Source organism: Sparus aurata, chromosome 9 (assembly GCF_900880675.1).
Source record: "Sparus aurata chromosome 9, fSpaAur1.1, whole genome shotgun sequence".
Classification (NCBI taxonomy): Eukaryota; Metazoa; Chordata; class Actinopteri; order Spariformes; family Sparidae; genus Sparus; species Sparus aurata.
Window position 1 is genome coordinate 1,082,615 of NC_044195.1, and position 24,846 is coordinate 1,107,460.

General features: G+C 39.9%; 1 protein-coding gene across 2 annotated transcripts in view; it reads right to left on the reverse strand.

Moving 5' to 3' along the window:
- Window positions 1-24,846, reverse strand: part of itgb2 (integrin, beta 2) — an 83,129-nt gene that overhangs the window by 10,049 nt on the left and 48,234 nt on the right. For both annotated transcript variants that reach the window (XM_030428391.1, XM_030428390.1), the window contains 9 exons: window positions 24,052-24,253; window positions 23,671-23,841; window positions 22,497-22,738; window positions 6,193-6,351; window positions 5,826-5,921; window positions 5,634-5,723; window positions 5,344-5,481; window positions 3,467-3,660; window positions 1,938-2,170 (listed from right to left, as the gene is read on the reverse strand). In XM_030428391.1, the coding sequence (XP_030284251.1) occupies window positions 1,938-2,170; window positions 3,467-3,660; window positions 5,344-5,481; window positions 5,634-5,723; window positions 5,826-5,921; window positions 6,193-6,351; window positions 22,497-22,738; window positions 23,671-23,841; window positions 24,052-24,253 (1,525 nt within the window). The remainder of the gene's footprint in view (window positions 1-1,937; window positions 2,171-3,466; window positions 3,661-5,343; window positions 5,482-5,633; window positions 5,724-5,825; window positions 5,922-6,192; window positions 6,352-22,496; window positions 22,739-23,670; window positions 23,842-24,051; window positions 24,254-24,846) is intronic.

Genomic DNA, 24,846 nt, shown 5'->3' on the forward strand with positions numbered 1-24,846 from the left:
AGAAAAAAGGAGGAGTAATTGCACTGTACGTGACTGAGAGGTGGTGTAATTCCGCACATGTTCACGTGAAGAAACGTATCTGTACCCCGGACATTGAACTGTTGACTGTGGGGATGAGGCCTTATTATTTGCCCCGGGAATTCACGTCCGCCATCATTATCGGTGTGTACGTTCCTCCTTCAGCTGATGCAGCGCTGGCCTGTGACGTCATCCACTCCGCTGTTGCCCAGATACAGACGCAGCATCCTAATGCATTTATTGTCATCACTGGGGATTTTAATCACGTCTCACTGGACAAAACCCTCCCAACATTTCACCAGTATGTTGACTGCCCCACCAGAGACTGTAACACACTGGATCTGTTGTATGCAAATGCTAAGGATACATACAGTCCCACAGCCCTCCCCCCTCTTGGAAGATCTGACCACAACCTAATCCTGCTGACCCCTAAGTATATCCCCCTTGTTCAGCGGCAGCCTGTCCACACTAGGAGCGTGAGGAGGTGGACTCAGGAGGCTGCTGACGCACTACAGGACTGCTTTGAGTCGACAGACTGGGATGCACTTGTTGAGCCACATGGAGAGGATCTCGACAGCATGACCGACTGCATCACAGAATACATCAGGTTCTGTGAACACACCACCATGCCAACCCGGACTGTACGCTGCTTCCCTAATAATAAGCCGTGGATCACCAATGACCTGAAAGCCCTTCTTAACAAGAAGAAGAGGGCGTTCAGGTCTGGAGACAGGGAAGAACTGAAGAGAGTGCAGCATGAACTCAGGGACATGCTGAGGGCCTGTAAAGATGCCTACAGGAGGAAGCTGGAGGCCAAACTCCAGCAGAACAATGTGACGTATGTACACCATATACGAAATGTACACAGATGTAGCTTCGTCTCGCTCTTCAAACGCCATCTTTCTCGAATGCTGAGGCAGTTTGTTGTTGCTGGTGACATAAAGAGGTCAGCTGAAGGTGGCTCTATTGCCACTAGTTGAAAATGGTACAGCGCCACCTATCGTACCAGATTATGACATGCTCCTGCCAATAATTTTCTCACAGGCATGTGCACTCCGACAAGTGCAGTTGTCTGATTGAGTGGCATAGTTGAACTATGAATGTAATCCGACTAAGCTATGCATGTAAACGTACTGATAGAGAACGCCCACATCACTGAAAATCCAGTCCACATTTTCCCTGAGACCTTGCTTGCACTCAGTACCTGCAGCATGTGTGTACCTTGAAGCACACAGAGCCGACTAGAACAGCATGAGAAGAACGTGAGAAGAAAGAAGAATGTAAAGTTATTCAAGACAGTAAGTATTCATCACTTCTGTTAGTTTTAATTAGCCCCCAGCTAACAGCATAACGTCCCATGTAATTAATGAACCAAGTGCTCCCTATACACTATAGACAATCTCTGTCTCTGTCCCTGGTTGTTTATAGAGTCAAGTGTGCAATCTCTTTACCATACTATCTTTGGGGTGACTTCCTTCCAGAGCATCAGCTGGGTTTCCCACTTCACATATGGATGCACACCGTGAAACAAGAGCTGAGCTCATTCACGTATGATTATCATCAGTGGATAATAATTATAATATACTAATAATAATCACTCCACCACCCCTATTGACCTGTAGGTGTCAGGGCAGAGGAGCCCAGGGAGTGAGAGGGGAGAGCTGTTTCTGAAATTTTGTGCTTCTGTGCTACGTTCGCTCACATCCTGTGCATCTCTTGGGGGCTAAGCCTCCCCTGTCCTTGAAACCTAGTGACGCCCTGGTAACTAGTAGAATAATAGTTAGAATTGGCTGATGTTAGAAATGACTTTCTGGCAGAAAGTCCTTGAGACTTTAAAAAAAATAATTAAAGTCCAACCTTCATTTATACTATTATTTGGCTTTGAAATGCAGTGGAAATGAAAATGACTGATACTCTACCTCCACATAGTTTATTGTGGGACTTCTCACAATGTTCATCGTCACATTCGCAAAAGTCACCATGGTAACTGCTTCCACTCTCTGTGGTATGGCACTGGCACCTGCCACACACACAATCTCCTTGACCCTCACACTCGGTGCCATTGTTCCTCTGACATGATGCTCGCAGGGAGTGCTCATCTTTATCACCAATGGAGCACTCGCAGAATTGACCGACGAAGCCTTCACTGCAGCTGAATAAAGACAAGTTAGAGAGAGCAATCAAATCTAAAATTGGCCAAGAATACTATTAACTGTAACAAAACCACAACAAAGGGCTTGCCATCTTTTTCGCTAGCATCCCTCCCACTATAATGTATTTCATACTAGACATTTTACAAAATCAGTTTTGAGAGACATTTCATTTTTCAGTGATCCACAGTCTCATTAAGTGAATTGTTGCCCTTGCATTTCCTGTTTGCGTAGTGATTAAACAAACAAGGAGTTAACTAGTGAATTAATGTGTATGTTGTTGTATACACTTATCCTTTTTCTTAGAGTGATTGGTATGGCATATTGATTTATGACAATGACTTTATGGTGTGAATACTACTGATTCTTATTATTGCTTAGCCCACTTAGCTAATACTTCTAAAACCTTGACAGGGCCGCTGGCATCTCAGTTATTCTGATTCTGACCAATTCTGACAATCACAGTATCAGTATCCATGCCCCACATGGTCTCCCCGCCACCCCCTTTTTTTTTTTAACAAACCTTTTCATTAAAACTTTGTTTTAATTTACTCTCAGTCTGTGTGGTCTTTGGGTGCCAGCTGCTCTTCCACAGATTTTAATACACCTGGAGCTCCGGCAACTCTTTAGGAAGACAGACAGGCAGCCTGTCCAATCTTTTTGGGCCAAATTAAAATTGGAGGGGCTTATTAGAGGCCTGCAGAAGCCAGTTATGTGAATTTTTAATTTTTTTATTTGTTAGAACATCTCATATATTGATTAATGTTAGGATGTTGAGAGAGTTCTACAAATATATCAAACATGCATCTACAATAACAAACCAACCCTAGGTTTAATATGGGTAACTGAAACCTTGTGTCTTTAAGGTCATAAAAAAAATCATAGGCACGGCTAAAAGAAACAAACATTGTCTGTTGGTAGAACATTACTGATTACTGATTGTGGTATCTGGTGTCAAAGTCAAACATCCCCCAAGACACTCTTTTGAACAGCCTATTTAGGGCTAAAGCCTTAAATTATTGTGGATCCCTCTTCCTTCTCATGGGCCTGAATTTTGCAGTCATGTTTAACAATAAGCACATTCATATCCATACTCAGTACTAATATGATTATTAGTTATTTCTCCTGTTGCCATAATATTGATGTATAGCTAACAGTTATTGACCCTAAAACATTTATTTTATGCACCTGAATGTATTGAATTTACTCTACACAGGTTGTAATTTGAGTAATAAATATAACTTCCAGTACATGCCAACTCTATGACAAAGTCATTCTGTAGGAGGTATAGAGCTTACCTGCAAATACCACAGCTGACTCTTCCCTTGCCCTTGCAGTGTGGGTGGTTACTGTTTTTGGGGTCTTCACATTCACACTCACAGTTTGTAGATAAGGTCACTGTCAACGTATCTTTGATACCCTGTGGTCTGATAGTGAAAGACTCTGTGTTCTCCATACATGAGGCCACTGTCACGGTGACTTCAAAGGAAATCTGAAGAGAGCAATTAAAGTTTTAGATGTACAGCCAAAATACTTTGATTCAATGGTGAAAAGGTCTTTCTAGATCCTACTGAATCCTATTTTTACAGAATCTTGTAACCTTAGTTGCAAGAAACCAAGTCTGCAAAGGCATTGTTGTTGTTTTTTTGCATTCAACCTTTATGTCAGTATTCAATCATATGGAAAAAAACATATAGGCATCTTCTTTAACCTGCCTGCAACATTGAAGAAGAGTGTCTATCACAGCAGCCCAAATATGTCCAAATATTTCGGTATCTTCATCTCTGTTGCCTTAACACTGAGTTTTTTTTGTCTTCCTAAGGGAAGATCTTTGCTGAACCTCTTATTCATAAGAATCAATATGGATGCAGTGCTGCTTGTGGAACAATGGACCAGCTCTTTACAATTGCAAGAGAAGAGAATGTTGGTAGGTCATGTGTTTTCTGGATTTGCAGGAGTCTTGAAACCATGTTCTTCACATATCCATGTCTTGTCTAAAATCAAATTACTACAGGCAATTTGGTTTGTCTATTGTCTATATTTTAACAGTTAGCATCACGAAAGTGGCAAAAGTAGTTTTGTCAAGGTGCTATGGTGGCAGTCGGGCTGTTTTTCTGTTTTCTATGTACAGTTCTCCCTTTCTGCCTTTCCACTCTTTTGCCCTCACCTGCTCCTTCCCTGTGTGTGTGTCTGTGGACGTGGTGGCAGCAGCAGCAGAATGGCGCACCTGTTTCTGATCACCCTTTGGTTATATTATCCTGGTCTCTCCTCTACTTTGGCGCCAGATTATTACATCCCTTGTGGTGACTACATTTTGCCACTTGTTATCATTTCTAGATAGCCCAAGTTATTTCTTGTTTCTGTGATTGCTCTTGTGTTAATGCTTATATCCTTGTCAGCTCATCTGCAGAAACCTTGAGCGCCTTTCTGCTCTGCTCTTCTGAGTTCCTCCATGCCGGCTCCAGTCAACCCTGCTTGCCTGCCTGCCAGCAAACCTGGTCTTCTCATCCACTATACCCTTCAGAGAGCACTGTTCTATAAATTCTTTACTCACTTAGTTCCTGTCTCCAATCTCTGAATTTGGGTCCTAAAGATAACCTCACCTTAACAAGTTTACTACATTAACCACTTTAATCACTATGCAAATAAGAAGACAGTAAAACTACCAGCAAGCTTCTGCAACATTTTTTTTCAAACTAATTGCTTGTTCACAAGTTAGTTTAAGATAGAAGCTTGGTGGGGAGCTGTTGCTCCCTGGCATTAATTTGGAAGCTTTTGAGAAGGCCACCTCCCTCTGGAAGTAGTCTGGGCATGTCAGCATGAAATGTAATATCTCATTATTAACCCCTTACAATATACCATCTCATTTTCAATGAGGTCCAAAGAAATTCACTAAACAAATGGAAAACAGAACTGAAAACAAAAGAGTCAAAACCATGTTTGACTTGGAGAAGACTTGGGGAAATGGACCTTACTTAGTCTGATCCCACCAGGACCTGTACCATGATAATTGGGTTGGCAATAGATGGACACCTTAATTAGAATTACAATACAAACTTTGGGAGCCCTCATTTCAATGTTAAATAGAATGCAAATAAAACAAATAAATAAATAAAAAAAACGAATAATAATAATAACTACAATAATAATAATACAAACTACATGAAGAACTTACCTCCTGTCCTGCTCCTACTTTGTCACAAACCCCTTCACTAGCCATTGCTGGCCCTGCATGAGCACATTTAGGGGTGTAGACAACGCTTACATTGGCAGGCAGATTGACATGGGTCAAAGTTACTTTTGAGGACAGTTTCTGTCATGGATAACATATTTGAGAATGTTGTTAGATATAGACAAACAATTGAGAAAAAATGTATTGGTCACAAAGGGTAGTTTTAAAGAAACACAAGCATACATAAAAGGAGAAAGGCAGCAAAATTTGCCAGTAGTGAATTGACAACATACATGGTAGGCGTCTTGAATCAGTTTGACAACGTTATCTGAATTTTTTGACAGAACTCCCACCTCTGAGTTTGGAATCATTTGCTGAAGTTGCTGAAATAAAAATAAAACACTGCGATCAGAGAACGAATATAATGTGTTCGACATAAATAAATAAAAACACAGACAGAGAAATTAAAAGTTCATCTCATTTACCTTGTAAACAATCTCAACGTTCTGTGTCACTGCAAATATAGGCTGAATATTGTTTTTTGCTAACTGCATAGCTAGTTGTCCAACAGAGGGGTAGTCCTGTAAACAACAATTATTGAAATCAGAGGAAGTTTTGACACCCTAATGCTCATGTTACACCTTTTAAATAACTACGACTTGCCATTCACTGAACAAAACTCACTAATGTTGTTTTCAAGAAAAAATATTTTTTGAAAACAGTGTAGATAAATGTTATAGTTTCAATTTAAGACAACACTGGTTTTAATGTTCTTACTTCTCCCCATTACTTATATGGCAATCATGGAAATCAAAAGACAATTAAGATTACCTCATGTAATTCCATACATACCATCTCAGTGCTCTTGGTATAAAGATTATTTTTCATGTGGCAGTGTTCATCATTGGGTTCCAGTATGCCAGCCAGTTTTCCATCCCCAGCCATATGAAATCCAGCATCAGTGGTCAGCACAATCAGCCTAGTGCTACTGTTTCTCCAACCAATTTTGTCCTAAACAACAACATGTTATAGGGGCCATGTAAGCAAGAAGATTTCAAAAGCTGAATTAAAAGGAAAGTTTTATTTCATAAAAAAGTTGTCTACCTCCTAAAAAAATGTTTGCTTTAAAGTTTGCTTAAGGAAAACCTTACTAAAATAGTCAATCAACCAATCGACCGTGAGTGCATGTGAAAAGTTTTTAACCATGTTGGGCAGTTTCTTTTTGGGAAGTGAGAGGATGATGATCTAATCCCCGCAACAATGGAATCATGAGACATGTTACTTAACCATTTTGCCAGCAAGAAACATAAAAAACAACATGTATCACCAAGCGACTACTTTGAAAACTTTTCCAAAGTGGGGAGAAGAACCCTTGACATTGCTTCATGAGTCACTTTCTTTTAGTTTGCCACAGAGCAGTATGACTTATTAATTGTAGCTAAGGGTCTGAAAAGGGGCAGCTTAAAATGATCAAGAACTCATGAAACTTTGCAAAAAATTCAAACTTTGTGAAAAATTACAGATTTACAGATTCTTAAGTTTTCTTAAGTAATAAAACCTTTTCTGTTTTTTTCTTATTTTTTTTTTTCAAAAGGTGGTGGTTATGTGTTAAGACCATGATAGTTTCTCCTTGAAATGTTTTCCCCTCACCTAAAATTGTTCAACTTCTCCACCTCAGCCCCACTAAAATCCCCAATCAGCTGGTTTTTTGCTGACATTCTGCGGTAAATATTTATCTGTGCACCACTCTTCTAGATTGTTGATATCTTCCTGATGAACTCCAGTTGTTGTTTATTATGTGACCAATGATTGTGTCGTCCTTATACTTCACAGTAGAGTTCTCTCCCTCTTAAGTGGAGGGCAGTAGATATGGCATCCTTTGTTGGTTCTGAAAACATACTGCTGCAGGTCAAGGCTAGCAGAGCTGTTGTCTTTGATGTGCTGGAGTACTTTATTCTCAAAGCACTTCATCAGGATTGGTGTGAGAGCCACAGGGCAGCAGTCATTAAGACCAGACACAGCAGACTTTGAGATTTTGTTTTCTTTGGGATTACCAAATGCACAACACATTTGTTGATATAAGATGCAATTTAAGATGTGTATTTGTCAAGACTGATGTTGTTATCCTGAATGGTAGCATCTCTGAACATTTGTCAGTGTGTTCACTCAAAACAATCCAGTAGGGGTGCTGTGGCAGCAAGGGCACCCAGGCCGGGACTCAAACCTGAGGCCACTGTAGGACAAAGCCTCTGTATATGGGAAGCACACTCTACCAACTGAGCTAATGGGCAGCCCAGGTAAAACAGTTCTGAGGTCAGCTTGATTAAAATCTCCAGCTACAATAAAACTTCCATCCTGTAGATTTGTCATGTTACTGCACATCAGCAATTCCTTTTGTTCATTTATTGAGTTTACATCCACAATAATACACACAGCAACAATAAAAACACATGTCAGTTCTCTTGGCAGATAAAATTAGCATCTATACATAAGAAGTTTGACATCTAGTAAACATTGTTTATCCACTTTGACTAGGTTCAAGCAAAGAGTATCTTTAATATAAGCAGAGTCAATGTGCAAAAGTTTGATTTAAAGAGCCCTTCTGAATAAACACTAACCTCACATGACTGATCAGCTGTGTCTGCTCATTAATCATTGATCAGCTGTTGAATAAGTGCTGACCTGTGTTTGCTGTCTGCTAAAACAGGTCTGGAAGCAGTAGACATGTGTGGACCAGAAAGGAGACAAAACAATTCCTCAGCCTTATTCACAAAATGAATTTTTCAGCCATTAAACAGCAAAGTATTGCCACAATCTACCAGGACTTAAGAAAAGGAATGCTCGCCAAAACCCTGGTCCATACTGTGCAACAAGTGGAAGAGTCTGAAGCAGTGGTACATGTCAGAGAAACGAGAGAGCGGTGCTGGTGGCAAATCAGAATGGCTCTCAGGTTTTTTGATGAAATGGAGAGAGACCTCGACCATCTTTGGGCTTCTCGCATCAACAGTTCAGGTTAGTATCAAGTTATTAAAACAATTTATAACAAACTGTTTATTGTTGAACCCTTAAAGGGAGACCACAGGCTAGCTACCTTATGTTCCCACTGTTTTGTGTCTAAGTGATTAATGGGGACATTCTTTGAAATAGATCCACCAGTACTGAGTGAGAGCGTTTCATCCGATGGACCTCAGGAGATCATATGGGCAACAAGCAGCAATTCTGGACATGTTCTGCTGCACACACTAGGTCTACTTCAAGAGCGGAGGAGATGACAACCATATTTGATGCCCTCCTGAGACAAGAAGGAGCAAGCAGAGAAAGACCAAGCAATGATGCCCTCCATTTCCATGTAATAAACAGTAGTTGACAAGAGAATTTTCCTGATGTATGGTTGGATTTTTCCTGTCCTTATGGCTTAAGGGAGCTGCCAGGTTAATTCTGATTTCCATATGATGGACAAGGGCATCTGTGATTGCTGGGCCTTTCTGTCAGGTTGATCAACATAGTGCTGACAGCATAGTTGAGGTGGACTGTTCTCCAGGGGGTTCCTTCTCACACAAACTGTGTAAAACACAACATGCAACCACAACGTTTGGGATGACATCCGACCACTTGGGAAGAATACACCCTTTCGCCTAAGGCCCAAATCACTGAATAGCACTGAGATGCACATTGAAAGCCTCTTCCTCCTCTGAAGGGTTTGGACCAGAGAACCCTTTCATGATCAATGCTGGTAAAGGATAAGCTGGGTCACCAGCTGGCTATCAGTAAAGCACCTGGCCCCCCTGAACATCTCTGTTGGCTTGGGGCTGTTTCTAATGATCTACTGAACATGAGTGAAATACAAACATTACATTAATAGGCTATCATTGCGTAGAGCCATTTGTTTTTCAAGTCTACTAACAAGGTAAATGACTGGTTGTTAAGAATAATACCTGTACAGTGCCTTGCAAAAGTATTCACCCCCCTTGAACTTTTCCCTATTTTGTCACGTTTTTACCACAAATGAAAATTTATTTTTGGGGGATTTTATGTGATAGATACATATAACTTGTATCAAACTTTCTGTTAATATAACTTGCAAACTGTGATGTGTGGCTCTTGATTTAGATCAAAGCAAATTCATGTGTTAGAATGGCCCAGTCAAAGTCCAGACCTAAATCCAATTGAGAATCAAAAATTGCTGTTCACAGACACTCGCTATCCAATCAGATTGAGTTTGAGCTATGCACCATGTTATGCACCACTTTGTGTTGGTCTATCACATAAAATCCCGATAAAATACATTTACATTTGTGGTTAAAATGTGACAGAATATGGAAAAGTTCAAGGGGGGTGAATACTTTTGCAAGGCACTGTAAATTAACTTGAGAATCTCTGTTAGCTTGAGAAATGCTGTTCACAGACACTTGCCATCTAATCAGATAAAACATTGTGGTGAGTTGTTGCCTGTGCCTCAGCCATGTTGGGTAATTTAACAAATTGGCTCAACGTCTTGAAACTTATGGCCCTGCATGCCCCATACACACAGTGGTGAACGGTGGTCTTGCTGACACTGCAATGCATTTCTTCATAGGAACCAGTGATCACTGAGGGCTATGCAAATTGATACATTATTTATTTTTTTTTTTTTACAAATAAAAAACAGAAAAGTGTGGTATGCAAAAGTATTCACCCCCCTGAGTCAATACTATTTAAAACCACCTTTGGCTGAAATGACAGCTGCAAGTCTTTTGGGGTAAGTCTCTACCAGCAATGCACATATAGAGACTGAAATATTTGCCCATTTGTCCTTGCAAAATAGCTTAAGCTTAGTCTGATTGGATGGAGCGTCTGTGAACAGCAATTTTCAAGTCTTGCCAGAGATTCTTAATTGGATTTAGCTCTGGACTTTGACTGGGCCGTTCTAGCACATGAATATTCTTTGATCTAAACATTCCATTGTAGCTCTGGCTGTATGTTTAGGCTCGTCCTGCTGGAAAATGAACCTTTGCCCCCCCCTTGTGGCCCAGTTGTTGAAAAACGTGCGCTAAAGTGCCCTCTTGGGAGCCAAAACGCGTGCTAAACTGCCCTCTTGGGTGGAAAAAACTCACTAAACTGCCACCTTGGCTGGTTACTTGATAAACTGCCCTCTTGGGTGGAAAAAACATGCGCTAAAGTGCCCTCTTGGGAGGCAAAAACGCGTGCTAATTTGCCCTCTGGGCAGGCAAAAATGTGTGCTAAAGTGCCCTCTTGGGAGGCAAGAACGCATACTAATTTGCCCTCTTGGGAGGCAAAAATGTGTGCTAAAGTGCCCTCTTGGGAGGCAAGAACGTGTGCTAAAGTGCCTTCTTGGGTGGCAAAAACGCATGCTAAAGTGCCCTCGTGGGAGGCAAAAACGAGTGCTAAAGTGCCCTCCTGGTTGACAAAACACACTAAACTGCCCTCTTTGGTGGAACAAACATTATACTGCCCCCTTGGCTGGTTAAAACATGATAAACTATCCACTTGGGTGGAAAGGGCGTCTTTAAGTGCCCTCCTCATTGGCAAAACACACTAAACTGCCCTCTTAGGTGAAAATAAAACAGTTAATTGCTCTCTTGGGTGGTTAAAACAAGTTTAAGCGCACTTCCGGTAGGCAAAACATGATAACCTGCCCTCTAGTCTTGGGTTGTATAAACACGTGCTTAAGTGCCCTCGTGGTTGGTAAAACACAAGTGCTCTCTTGGGTGGAAAAACACACTAAACTGCTGCCATTGGATGGAGAATATTGATTCCAATTAAGGCATGCAAGCTTTCCCAGAGTAATTTTATGGTCTCAACAAGTTCAACCCTGTTTATGTTCAATACACTTTGTATGGCCATTAGCCCATATTTTCAGTTTTTTTTTATTATTAATTAATTAATTTCATTTTATTTTATTAACCGATGGCTAATAAACTTTCTAGATTTTATTTTCAATTTACAATTTAGGCTAGGTCAGTTAGATTCATTGTATTTAGTAAATGATGGAATAAATTGATAGCAGCTAGATAGATGGTAACTTAAAGGAGAACTTTGGTCGATTTAAACATGCAGCTTCATTGCTCAAGCTACCCTTGACTTGCGAGTACCGAAGATGCGAACAAATTTGGTCCAGCCATTACAGAGCTCCGTGAACGGAGATGTAGCATTGAACGCTAACTGCATGGGGTCAGAACTTCACGCTGTGTTTTAAGCATCTTAACATGCTCCACATCTCACACCAGAAGTTATGCAACATCAGCAGACACCTTAGCACACAGCACTGTAGCGTGTATGACTCAAAATGAATAAAAAGTAGTTAAAATAGTGTGTTTGTGCAAGGAGCTACTTACCTGTTTGTTGACATCCGCGTCTTCCGGTAGCTAGACCAAACTAGCGTATCCACCGAGTGTGCACTTAACAGGCTTAACAGGCTATTGTAAGGCTCATGGCTCATGACAGGTTGTAACATGGACATGTACATTATGAACATACACACGAAAATGCTGGAATACGTTTCCGTCTCCGCCAGTGAGGGAGTAAGTGCACGCTCGACGGATTGACTAGTTTGGTCTAGCTACCGGAAGACACGGATGTCAACAAACAGGTAAGTAGCTGCTTGCACAAACACACTATTTTAACTACTTTTTTATTCAGTTTGAGTCATACACGCTACAGTGCTGTGTGCTAAGGTGTCTGCTGATGTTGCATAACTTCTGGTGTGAGATGTGGAGCATGTTAAGATGCTTAAAACACAGCGTGAAGTTCTGACCCCATGCAGTTAGCGTTCAATGCTACATCTCCGTTTACGGAGCTCTGTAATGGCTGGACCAAATTTGTTCGCGTCTTCGGTACTCGCAAGGGTAGCTTGAGCAATGAAGCTGCATGTTTAAATCGACCGAAGTTCTCCTTTAAGTTTTAAGAACACATTCCCGTTGTTAAAATAAGTCCATTCCATCCATTACAGTATTCAGTTTTAGACACACTCTCTCTCAAATGGTCACATGTCAGTGGGGACTTAATACTGACTGAGGTGCAACCCGGCATCCTACTGCTGTGTGAGGTAGGTAGATAATATAGCAAGCTGTCTATTAAGTTACCAATTTTGCATTACTAAATACTAGTGTATGTACCCTGGGAGTGCTATTATTAGGTAGAGATTCCTATCACATGTTTAAGCCTAGGCTGAGGAGCTAGCCTAGCTAAGTCTTGCGGGAATAGCTTTTTAAAGCTAGCCAGTAAAATTAAAAGTGGGGTTAGCATTGCATATCAGGGTTTCCGCCAGGTTTAAGTTGACCCCCTGTCAGGCTAAGCATTTAGGATTTTTTATGCTATTTCAATTTTTAAAAATGCTTTTCTTCAGTTGGAAACTCATACAGTGGCTTGCAAAAAGTATTCACCCCCTTGAACTTTTCCACATTTTGTCACGTTACAACCACGAACGTAATTGTATTTTAATGGCATTTCATGTTATAGACCAACACAAAGTGGTGCATAATTGTGAAGTGGAAGGAAAATGATACAAGGTTTTCAAACATTTTTAAAAATAGAAAACTGAAAAGTGTGGTGTGCAAAAGTATTCACCCCACTTTACTCTGATACACTTAAATAAAATCCAGTGCAACCAATTGCCTTCAGAAGTCATCTAATTAGTAAATGGAGTCCATCTGTGTGAAATCTAATCTCAGTGTAAATACAGCTGATCTGTGAAGGCCTCAGAGGTTTGCTAGAGAACATTCAGTGCGTTTACATGCACAGCTTAGTCAGATTACAGCCATAGTTCGACTATGCTGCTCAATCGGACAACTGCAATTATCCGAGTATACATGCCAGTGAGAAAATCGAATTACTGGCCGAAAGCATGTCATACCCCGGTACGCTAGGTGGCGCTGTACCCATTTCAGCTAGTGTTAACGGCGCACCTCCGGCTGACCTCTTTACGTCACCAGCTGCCTCGGCATTCAAGAAAGATGGCATACTGAAGAGCGAGACGAAGCTACATCTTTTTCTACACTTCGTATATGGTGTACATGATAATTACACAAACTAGGTGCACTCTGGCACTCTTTCTTGCGGTGATTTCGGAGGAAAGCCGCCGCCGCCGGTCTACTTCCGGCTCACGGCCCCGGGGAAAAATCTCGCGCCTGCGCAGAACGCAAAATCCGATCCGATCCGCTGGAAACGTATACATGCAGGAGTAATGCGACTTTCAATAGAATAATCTACGTGGTGTAATTCGACTATGAGAAATCCGATCCGGTCCGATTTTAGTCAGACAAAGGTGTATACATGCATCTTACAAATCCGAACATAGTCAGACTAACGCAGTAATTCGGTTTTCTTGAGTGTCATGTAAACGCACTGATTGTTGAACGAACAGCATCATGAAGCCCAAGGAACACACCGGACAGGTGGTTAGGATATGAATAAATATCCCAAGCTTTGAACATCTCACAGAGCACTGTTCAATCCATGGGATGGGAAGATGGATGGAGCAAAATACATGACAATCTTAGAAGAAAACCTGTTAGAGTCTGCAAAATACTTGAGACTGGGGCGGAGGTTCACCTTCCAGCAGGATAACGAGCCTAAACATACAGCCAGAGCTACAATGGAATGGTTTAGATCAAAGAATATTCATGTGTTAGAATGGCCCAGTCAAAGTCCAGACCTAAATCCAAGTGAGAATCTTTGGCAAGACTTGAAAATTGCTGTTCACAGACACTCTCCATCCAATCAGACTAAACTTGAGCTATTTTGCAATGAAGAATGGGCAAATATTTCAGTCTCTATATGTGCATTGCTGATAGAGACTTACCCCGAAAGATTTGCAGCTGTCATTGCAGGGAAAGGTGGTTCTACAAAGTATTGACTCAGGGGGGTGAATACTTTTGCACACCACACTTTTCTGTTTTTTATTTTTTAAAATGTTTAATGTATCCTTTTTTCTTCCACTTCACAAATATGCACCACTTTGTGTTGGTCTATCACATAAAACCCCATTAAAATACATTTACATTTGTGGTTGTAACATGACAAAATGTGGAAAAGTTCAAGGGGGGTGAATACTTTTGCAAGCCACTGTATGTCCATGCTTCATCATAGTTTGTTTCTTTTGAGGTGTCAAATAAATATTTTAAATGTGTATTGTTCCCTGTGTTTTTATCACAGAGCTCTATTGGATAAAGAAAACACACTTAACTCCAGAAGACTATTAAGATCAAGAAATACTATGAAACATTACTGTTGCTATAGGCTAGTTCAAGATCAAGCAGCGCTGCCTAAATCATGATGCATGCTGGTTAAAATGTGTCCACGATGATCTGGATGGGAGTGGTTTCTGCGCCGCATCTGATGTCACATGACTTTAAGTTATCGCGGGAGCGAGGCTGCTGCAGAGCATTCGCGCAGTTGCTCTCCAGGTACTGCGCGACCCTAGACCCACCTTCATGACGTCAGGACTTTGCCCTAATTGGCTCTCATCTACGCTGACGTATATGACGTGTGTTTCAATGAATTTTCATATCCATAAGGCCTCTGCCTCTTTTCTATTCAAATATCAAATACTTTCAGATCAGTAGCAGCCGTGTGGCCGCACCTATGGGATAGTCAACATGAATAAACCTATAAAATCCTTCATGTAACGCAACAACCCTGAAAGATGTTGTCAATAAACTGCTCAGTTCTGTCAGCTTGTGGTGATGATGGAGAAGTGGTTAACTGCTGTGTCCAGTGTTATCTGTATTATAAACTCTTATTAATTAACCCTTTCTGTTCCCAGTCACATTAACAATACAAAGAATTATCCTGAGCCATTCTGTGTGATGAGATGGTGCAGCGGGACAAGGCATCTGATTCAGTCATTTGTTCTGATTATTGTATTTTATTCATTTAGTGAAATGTATTTCATTCATTGTGATAAATGTTGCTATGAGAAAATGCATCATCTTATGTGTCTATAGTTATGCTTATTTGTTAAATGTAGTCAGCAAATTTATATATGTGTGTATATATATATATGTATATGTATGTATGTATGTATGTATATACATATATATATATATATATATATATATATATATATATATATATATATATATATAAAACTATAAATAAAAGTAATCAGATTAATACATCCTCTGCAAAAAGACAAGCTTGACACGGGTCTTGATCTCCGGTCATCTGCATGCAACACGGCAGCAGTTCCACTGCTCTATTCCCTCAGCCCAAATGTTTTGGTTGACTACTATTTTGAACATCTCAGATTGAATATTTTCTGAAGGAGATTAATATGAGAAAAAGGCCAGCAAAGTTCCCATAGCATCAGGTAAGAAAACTGATCGCAGTCGTTGTTGACTGTAATCAAACATGAATGGAATTTCAATTTCCTCCACTTCTTCGCCGACGAAGAAGGCAAACACCGCAAGCTCAGCCAAGTCACGTCACGTCTACGGGAAGATAGAGTGTCCGACTTCATAGCAGCGTTTGTAGCCCCGCCCCTGCCGTCGCCAGCAGATCTCGCTGATGCAGTCAGGCAGCAGGAGGTCAACTTGAACGTGCCTAATGTCTTTTATGTTGGGCCCCTTTTTGATCTATATTGAGCCAGAACTATATCTCACAGAACCAGTTTGGATTATCTGGTGCTAATATGGTGTTAAAATGCACTAGAATACAGGAAATTGCATCTACTTAATTGAAAATGTTCTGGGGGACCCCCAGACCCCCTAGGGTTTTATTTCCTTCATACATCCATGTCTCTGTGTGTTCTTCACAGTCCAATGTGGAATCTACACAGTTCTCATGGATGCTGATCCTAACTACAAATTAACTTGAGTAGTCTGTCTAGTTAGTCTGTTTTAAGGCTATATAATGTGCCATTTGTATAACATATAAACATGTCTAAAGTGCCCTCGGCAGCACATGGAACTTAGTGCCCTCTTCAGTGGCGAGAACGCGCTGTATGTGCCCTTTTTTTTCTTTTAGCCCTGCCCTTCAAAAAGTCTGTGCACGCCACTGCTGTGGACAGATTCTCCCACCTGAGCTGTGGATCTCTGCAGCTCCTCCAGAGTTACAGTCACGTGCGCACCAGAGCCAATCACTGCACACCGTAGCCACGCGCGCACCAGAGCCAATCACTGCAGAGCCCACCGCGACCCCCCACCTTAAGAAACAAGCAGATTTATACCTGCAGCGGCGCGAGCTGGACTGGGATTTTGCCGGCGGTTCAGTTCCGTTCTGTTCTGTGCATCTAAACTGACTGTTGTGGATTAATGAGATTAAACGAGTCCGGACCGAAGTCTGTTCGGGTCTGAGGAGATCCGGACAACAAAGTGGAATCGGAATCTGTGGATGTTCGTGTGTAGCTAGCCGCTAGCTAGCAGCTAGCTGCTAGCCGCTAGCTACACGGCCCACCTCCCGAGGCGACGGACCGGAAGCATCGGCACGTCAAAAACCGGACGTAGGGTAAATAATGTCCGCCACGCTTTATTGCGAACATCGCCGTCACGTTTGCTTTGTGTCTGGTGCAGGAAGAAACAGTAAAAACTGGCTTTTGTCACGAAAGTGTCCAAGCAGCAAGTTTGGTTGTTGAGGAACAGGAAGTTGTGGGAGAGACCTCGGCGGATGATTGACATGCAACGACGGTCGGTGTGTGTGAGAGTTGAGAGATTTGTGACATTTAGCGTGTTTGGAGTGTGTAGTTAGTGAGTAGTGGAATCGTTTTTTTTGTTTAATGAGTCAGAATAATGAGGAGAAGCTATATGTGGAGCAGGCAGTCCAGCTATTTATTCAGCTGGAAGGAGCACAGGCAGACCTGAGCATTGCCTGCATTTAAATGTAAATAGTTACATATAACTTTGTAATTTTTTTAAATGTATGCACAAATTTAGATAAACAACAATTTATATTTGCATTATAAGTAAAAAAAAAAAGAAAAATTGTTTGTTAAACATATTTGTGGTTTTCACAGTAAAAAAATCTAGGCTAACTTTTTCTACTCGGATTTCATGTTTTTTTTTTTTGTGATTTTAGGTCCATTGTGTTAATAGAGTATGTCAAAATAAAAAAAATAACTGTACAGTCACACATGGTTGTGCTGAAAATAATGACACCAAGTAAATAGCTTTTAAGATGAAATATAATGGCAAAATCAAAATTATAGCTGCTGCGCAGCGATGGGTCTGGTCAGGGCTATTTTTTTGGCAAAATTAGGCAATTCTGAGCAACAAACAGGAGAATAGGAAGATAAGACAGTTGACAACAATGTTCACTTTGGACGACTTGAGGCTTGAACTCACAACTTCTGGAACCGAAGACTGTCATCTATCGCTCTGAGCTAATTGGCAAGTGGCATCATAACAGTGGCTTGACAAATTGATTAAGCCATTCACTGTTGTGCAGGCAGATTTGAAACCACTGTAAAAAATTCAGTTATCAAGACAAAAATCTGAAAATACACATATTGCAGCATGGAGATGTTGGTAATTTGTTTTTAAAAATGATTAATTTGCTCCATAAGTGAATAACTAATGTTTAAAAATGCTGCTTGCATTGACTGCAATTATTCACATGAGAGCAGAATTCAAAATGTTCTCAAAAATTCAGTTTTTTAGGTAAAATTCTGATATTTGTCAAACATCATCTACCATGACTCTAAAAAATGTTCATTTTTTGAACATTGAAGGTTTATTTATCTATCTATTTATTTGCAGGTAGGCTATATGTTTACAGTAGTGTTCACAGTCAAACATTTTCATGCACTGTAGGCAAAAATTGTGGGAGGTCTTCATACGGTTTTACAGTTTAAAAAAAAAGTGATGGACTTCATAATTTTTAATAGGTTTAAATGTACAAAAGTTTCTTTAGTACTGGGGCTACAGTTTGATGAAAGTGTGAAGTTTTAGCAGGTTGATTTGTTATGAATTTTCAAAGTTTGAACTTTAGACGCTTGCTGTAGCGCAACCATCAGGACTATTGGCTTGGGTTTACAGCTGAAGTAATCTGGCATGAGACTGGACCTTTATGCAAAATTCAATTAGCTTTCAACCATGGTCCAGTCCAAGCTATTTCTTTTTATTTAATTTAGAGGCTTGCTGTGATGCCACCATCAGGACAATTGTCTTGTGTTTCATATTGAGGACATCTGACATTTTGATCTGTCATCATCTTCATCATCACCATCATCACCCTTGATGATGGTGTCTCGAACACACAACCCTTGACACCAAGAACCAGCTCCTAACCCGCTGAGCTAATTGTGTGTGTAGCTGGATTTGTCGACTCAGGGACTCACTGTCCAGGCAGCTGCTGTCAAGGAAGATTTCAAAAATGGTCAAAATGTCAGAAATTCTGTTACCTAAACAAAAATCTGATAATACATAAATTGCATCTTGACAGCATGGAAATGTTGGCGATTTGTTTTTAACTCTAAGTGTTTTGCTTCATAAGAGAAAATCTGATGTTTAAAAATGCCAGTCTTACATTGACTCCAGTTGTTCCCATGAGAGCAGAATTCAAAATGTTCTCAGAAATTCAGTTTTTGAGATAAAATTCTGATATTTACCAAACTTCATCAACCATGACTCCAAAATATTTTTTTCAGGAAGATTGAAAATGTATTTAGCAAGAATTTAATAGTATATGTTTACAGTACTGTTTATGGTCAAACATTTTGATGCACTGTAGGCTTAATTTTTGATAAATCAAAAATCAGAGAAACAAGTTTTGTGGAGGGCGGTCTGAAGATGCTCTCTAGCAATTTTGGTGATAATTGAGCAAAAATTGTGGGAGGAGATAGGTCTTATAAGTTTTACAGGTTTTGAAAAAAACTGAGTGATTGACTTCATAATTTGTAATGAGTTTAAGTGGACTAAAGTTTCAGCAGTATTGGGGCTACAGTTTGGTGAAAGTTTCAAAACTGTAGCATGTACTGTTGATTTTGTAGGTATTTTCAAATTTTTTAAATTTAAACGCTTATTGTGCCCCCCCCCCCCCCCCCCCCCAGGAGGAATATTGACATGTCCTTGGAATTAAGTCAATCTGGCATGGGGCCGGACAATTCTGTAAAGTTTGGTGAGTTTTCGCCCTTGGGAAGTATGACTTCCTCGGAAGAAAGAAAGAAGAAAAAAAGAAAGAATTCCCAGGAATACAATAGTGTCCTGGCAGCTTAGCTGCCCAGACCCTAAATAGTCAGAAACAGCCAATTATACCCTGGAATATCGGATTTCACAACAAACCTAAATATCCCTGACGTCCCACCTTCAAACACAGCCTCATTTGGCCATCCATGAAAAAGCTCCTTAACCTCCCACTTTTTTATAGGAATACACTTTTCTTACAGGCACTGCACTAGTTTACAACAAATTACTTATAATCTATACTCAGTGTTGGGAAGATTACTTTGGAAATGTAGTTGGTTACAATTACAAGTTACCCTGTTGAAAATGTAATAGTAGTGTAACTATTTCAATTACTTTCTCAAAGTAATGTAACTAATTATATTTGATTACATTTTGATTACTTTTCTTAATTTTGAATGAAATCTCTCAACTGCTAACCATTTTCACATTTCAAGACCTACAGTGTGATAAGCCTTTCAGTTCAAAGGTTTAACCATATATTATGAGTCTGACCTTAGGCCTGTACTGCGAGGGGCTCACTTCCTCACTAAGTGGAGCGACAACGGGCTGATTTCAGCCAAGAGGAGCAGGTTGTTTTAATGGAGAGAGTATGAGCGATACAAAAAAGCCTGATCACAGCCTGAAGCAACAGTGTTGCTCCAAATATGACAAGAGGAGGCTGATTTTAATTTCTGACAGCTCTACATTGAGCTGCTTTTAAATATGAAGCTTTAGAGCAACAACAACTGTTGTTTTGAACTGTGTTTTATATTGTTTTCATATATTTCACTGATCGCAATTATAAAATGCCAGTGTGTGTTTTGTTGAAAGCGAGGCTGGTGTGCGTATGAAAATAGGTTACAGTGGGTTTTTTAGGTGCTGTAGCTACAAGCAAATCTCATGTTGTCTCTGTACAAAGACCTTCTTAAATGTGAGAAAACAGAGTAGCCCTACTCAAGATTTGCGTTTGGGCAACACATAACAGGCGAAACAATTAATTCATTCATCGCCACGACATTAAGTTAAAGTATCTGTCCCGCTGCGAGCGCACAACTTCTTTCAGTGGTGACTGACTGTATATAAAAGTAAATAAATGACCTTCTGACGCGAGTCAGATCAACAGCTGAGCAGCGTATCCCCTCAGCTGAACATCTGTAGGCGGAGACGCTCAGAGAGAAAGTAAACAGCAGCGGATCAGCGCGATCTCTCCCTCCGCACAAATGCTCCGTTCTGATCCAGCTCGACTGGACTTTCAAAGTAAAGGTGACGTCAGCTGTAAATGAGTTGAATAGTGAAATAGCGGCGCTTTTATAACCGATTTTATGATTAAACTCTGAACAGAACCTGGTCGGGACCAGGTTATGAGCTAAGCATAAGTTACCATGGTGATCTAGCCGGGTAAAAAGAGAGCCACCTTTGTAATACGGGGAAGCCTGGCTTCTGTCTGTATTAAGTGTTTTTTGTATTTCCAGCCCAGGAACATCTTGTGCGCCGCCGACACTGTTGCTGCTGAGTCTGACTGCCGCCGTACGGTTTGTCGGTTGAGTCGAATGGCACATGACCAGAGAGAGCCAATCATAAGCGTCAGTTTTGGAAGGAGGATGTTGATATGAAAAAAACTAAAAACAAACATGAATCCAGGGGGGCGAAAAACTATTTAATAAATCCGAGCTTTGGCGGCGATTTTTCAAATGTAACTTAAGTCGTAATCATTGAAATTTCCAAAAGCAACTGTAATTTAATTACATATTTTTTCCCAGTAATGTAACGGATTACAATTACGTACATTTTGTAATTAAATTACGTAACGTCGTTACATGTAATTCGTTACTCCCCAACACTGTCTATACTGTTGTTAATACTGTAACTATGACTGACTCAATCATAGTAACAATCAATGAATCTCAGTCAATAAGTAATTAATAACAATGAATCAATCAGTTTGTGTCAACTGAAAATGTCTCTCTCTCTCTCTCTCTCTCTCTCTCTCTCTCTCTCTCTCTCTCTCTCTCTCTCTCTCCCTCTGTAAATGTCGCTTCAATTTGGTGGTGTTTTTGCTCCAAACGGTTTGCAGATGGTCTGGTTGTCATATGTGAGGTGTGCCCAGATGTCAATTATTCGTTTTCGTCCTGGACCTAGCTCTGACATTTCTGTTGTTCATGAGGCATGCCGTTGCCCTCGGACCAGGTGCACTGCAAACCGTTAACGCTAGCGTCTTGCTAACGAGCGAAGTCAGCGGAAATCCGCCAAAGCTGTGCAACTAAATATCATGTAAACAACCTAACTCTTGTGAAAACGTCCACAAAACTGTGCGTAGTTCTGCAAACTTGTCTATGTTCTCCTTCTGTGTAAATGCTGCTGCCTATTTAGCTTGCCGCGGCTTTTTAGAATGGCTCTGCTGTAATCTGCATCGGTCAACCTACCCTCCAGAGATTCGCTCTGATTGGATCTCTTCTCCATTCGTTCCACCCTGACATTTTCGTCTCGTTTTTATTCGTTGACTATAGTGTCAGTTATATTTCGTCACAGTCTTTGTCATTATATCTGACTTTTTATTTAGTTCTCATTTAGTTTTTTTGCCATGACAAAGGTTCGTTGACGAATATTTTTTGTCATAGTCTTCGTCAACGAAATTAACACTGGTTTGTTCACTAATGTTCTGTAGCAAACCTTTTGAGGCTTACACAGAACAGCTGTATTTACACTGAGATAAGTTTACACACAGGTGGACTCCATTTACAAATTACAGTTTTTTAAATTATTGATTACAGTTTTTTAAACTTTTTAAATCATCCTCTGAAACCAGCCTTACTGAGCCTTGACAATGTAATTTCGGCAAGTTTTCTTCAAATACTACAGTAGCTTGGGGCTCACAGCTGGCATAGCCATTGTGCTCACCTTAGACATCCTGTTAAAATGCATAGACTGTGTTAATTTTGAATGAGTGTTTGGGTCCCAAACTGAGTATTTTGTTTCATAGTTTTCAACTAATAAACCCATACTTGATGTCTTTGTGTTACTCACAATACATAGAATTCAGTATGCTTATGTCCTTACCCCACATACAGCAGCCTGCATCATGGCATCAAGACTTCCTTCAGGAGAGTCCAAGTTCCCAGAAATTGACTGCTCGGTCACTTTACTTTTGAACTCCACCTCGCTTTTTGTCATACTAAGCACATGTCTGTAGCCAAAGGCAGCCTGACACTGTTGGTAATTCTCATCACATGGCTTCTGGAGTTTCTTCTCGTTGGTGTTAGTGTAAGGTAGGACCGTCTTATCAACAAAGGCACCAAACCCTATAGTTGTAGAAATGATAATTAGTTCATATTTCTTTTTCTGCCTTCTTTGAGGTAGCTCTTCATGAATGGTTGATCAATTTACATAGGATCTGATTGTCTGTGGTCACCTGAATAGTTTTTAATACCTCAAATTTCCCATATATTTGTTTCCATTACACATTTTTTTTTGTTTAAGTTGGCAGCCAACTGAATGAGTATGACATCCGTTGGCTTCTGTCATTACTATGTTGATCAGCTGCTAAAACCAAGCATTAATTTAAGATCAAAACATTGTCAGACAGCATTAGCTGCAAACAAGTAGGCCTATTTCTGATTGTAAAACACAACTCTAAACTATATAAAAAATGTGGCTGCTAAAGAATAAAACCTATATTTCAATAGACTCCTAGGCAAATTGCTAGCCAATGTATCAAGATAAGTATATTTTCCTCATTCTGCCAATGTGAGAAATTGATGATGAGAAAAACCACTGGTATTTTAAGAAATACGCCACAAAAACAACTATCAGTCAGTTTGGTGGCTTGCTTTTAAGTCTTTGAAAGGCAACTAAAGGTGCTTTACAGATCATAAAAATAGATCCTGTAAAGCACTTTTAGTTGCCTTGAGTCTGAATTCTGCTATACAAATAAACTTGCCTTGCCTTGCAAAAGAAATAATTGTATATTTAAAATTTTATTGAATTGTAATGTATGTACTATTACCAGCCCATGATCATCACATTGAGTGTACCTCTTACAGACAAACTACTTCTTTCCTTTTGACTGCTTAAAGTATCTTACGTATTGTGGTATTGGTAACCAGTAGGTATTCACTATAAATCACATGTGCAAGATAATTACTCTATAAATTGTGGCTGTATTCTAAAGTCTATTCAAATTATCAATATTGGCAAAGATTATTAGATACTCATTAGACAGCAATATTGTTACCTATTTGTCCATGTTCAGTGATGCTTTTCAGAGCTGCAAAAAGATCTTGTCCAAGTTCCTTGACATTTTCCAAGTCATCTTTCATGGAGTAAGACAGGTCCATCAGGTAATAGAGATCAACTGGATAACCCTGAACTCTTTTAAAAGAAACGCTAAAGGTAGTAGAAAGCCCTGTAAACACAGAGGAGAAACACACAACACTTCAGTGTTATGATGATGGTGTTGAAAAACATGAAAACACAGTAGGATTTTCAGAACTTATTTTGCCCTGCCCATTAGTTCACAAATTAAAATAATGACCTTGGAGCACAACTGCTCTGGCTTTACTCCAGACACCAATCCTTCAATTATTAAAACTCAGCATTAACCAATGCAACTAACCAGGTCGAAGTCTCAGATTAATCTTCTGTGGTCTCAGCTGGACAGGTTCTTGCTGGCTGAATGACAGTGACAGAGGATCTTCCTTGACAATTGTCAGATTGTTCTTAGGGGAGATGATTTCATCCAATTTGCAGCCTCTCTTTATTAACTGAGCTCGGGTATCACAGCGTGCTGCTTCCTGCTCACCTGCTTTGGTGAAATTCTGTAAAAAGAGGAGGAAAAAAGACCATAAAAGACATAAGACTTGTCGGTAACACTTTCTATGAAGCCCATTCTTATAACGCATTATGATGCGATCATAATACGGTTATAATGAGGTTATAATGATTTATAATTGGTGTTATAATTATTTATACATGTTCATGATGTGTTATAATAACAATTATAAACAGATTATAATTTTTTTTTTATAATGTTTTATAAGGGTTCAACCATCATAATGTATCATAAAGTATTATAACTAATCTCTCATGAACGCATTATAATCACTATTATTATACTTTATAACGTGATTGTAATTTATAATAAGTGTTATGTCAAATAATGGTCGTATGAGAGTGTATAATGCTTAAACAGTGGTTATAAACCATTATAAGAGGTCATTGGATGCTTTAAGTAAAGTGAGGACACTCTGGTGGCATCCAATGACCGCTTATAATGGTTTATAACCACTGTTTAAGCATTATACCCTCTCATACGGCCATTATTTGACATAACACTTATAATAAATTATAATCAATCGATCAATATAATACTTTATGATACATTATGATGCTTGAGCCCTTATAAAACATT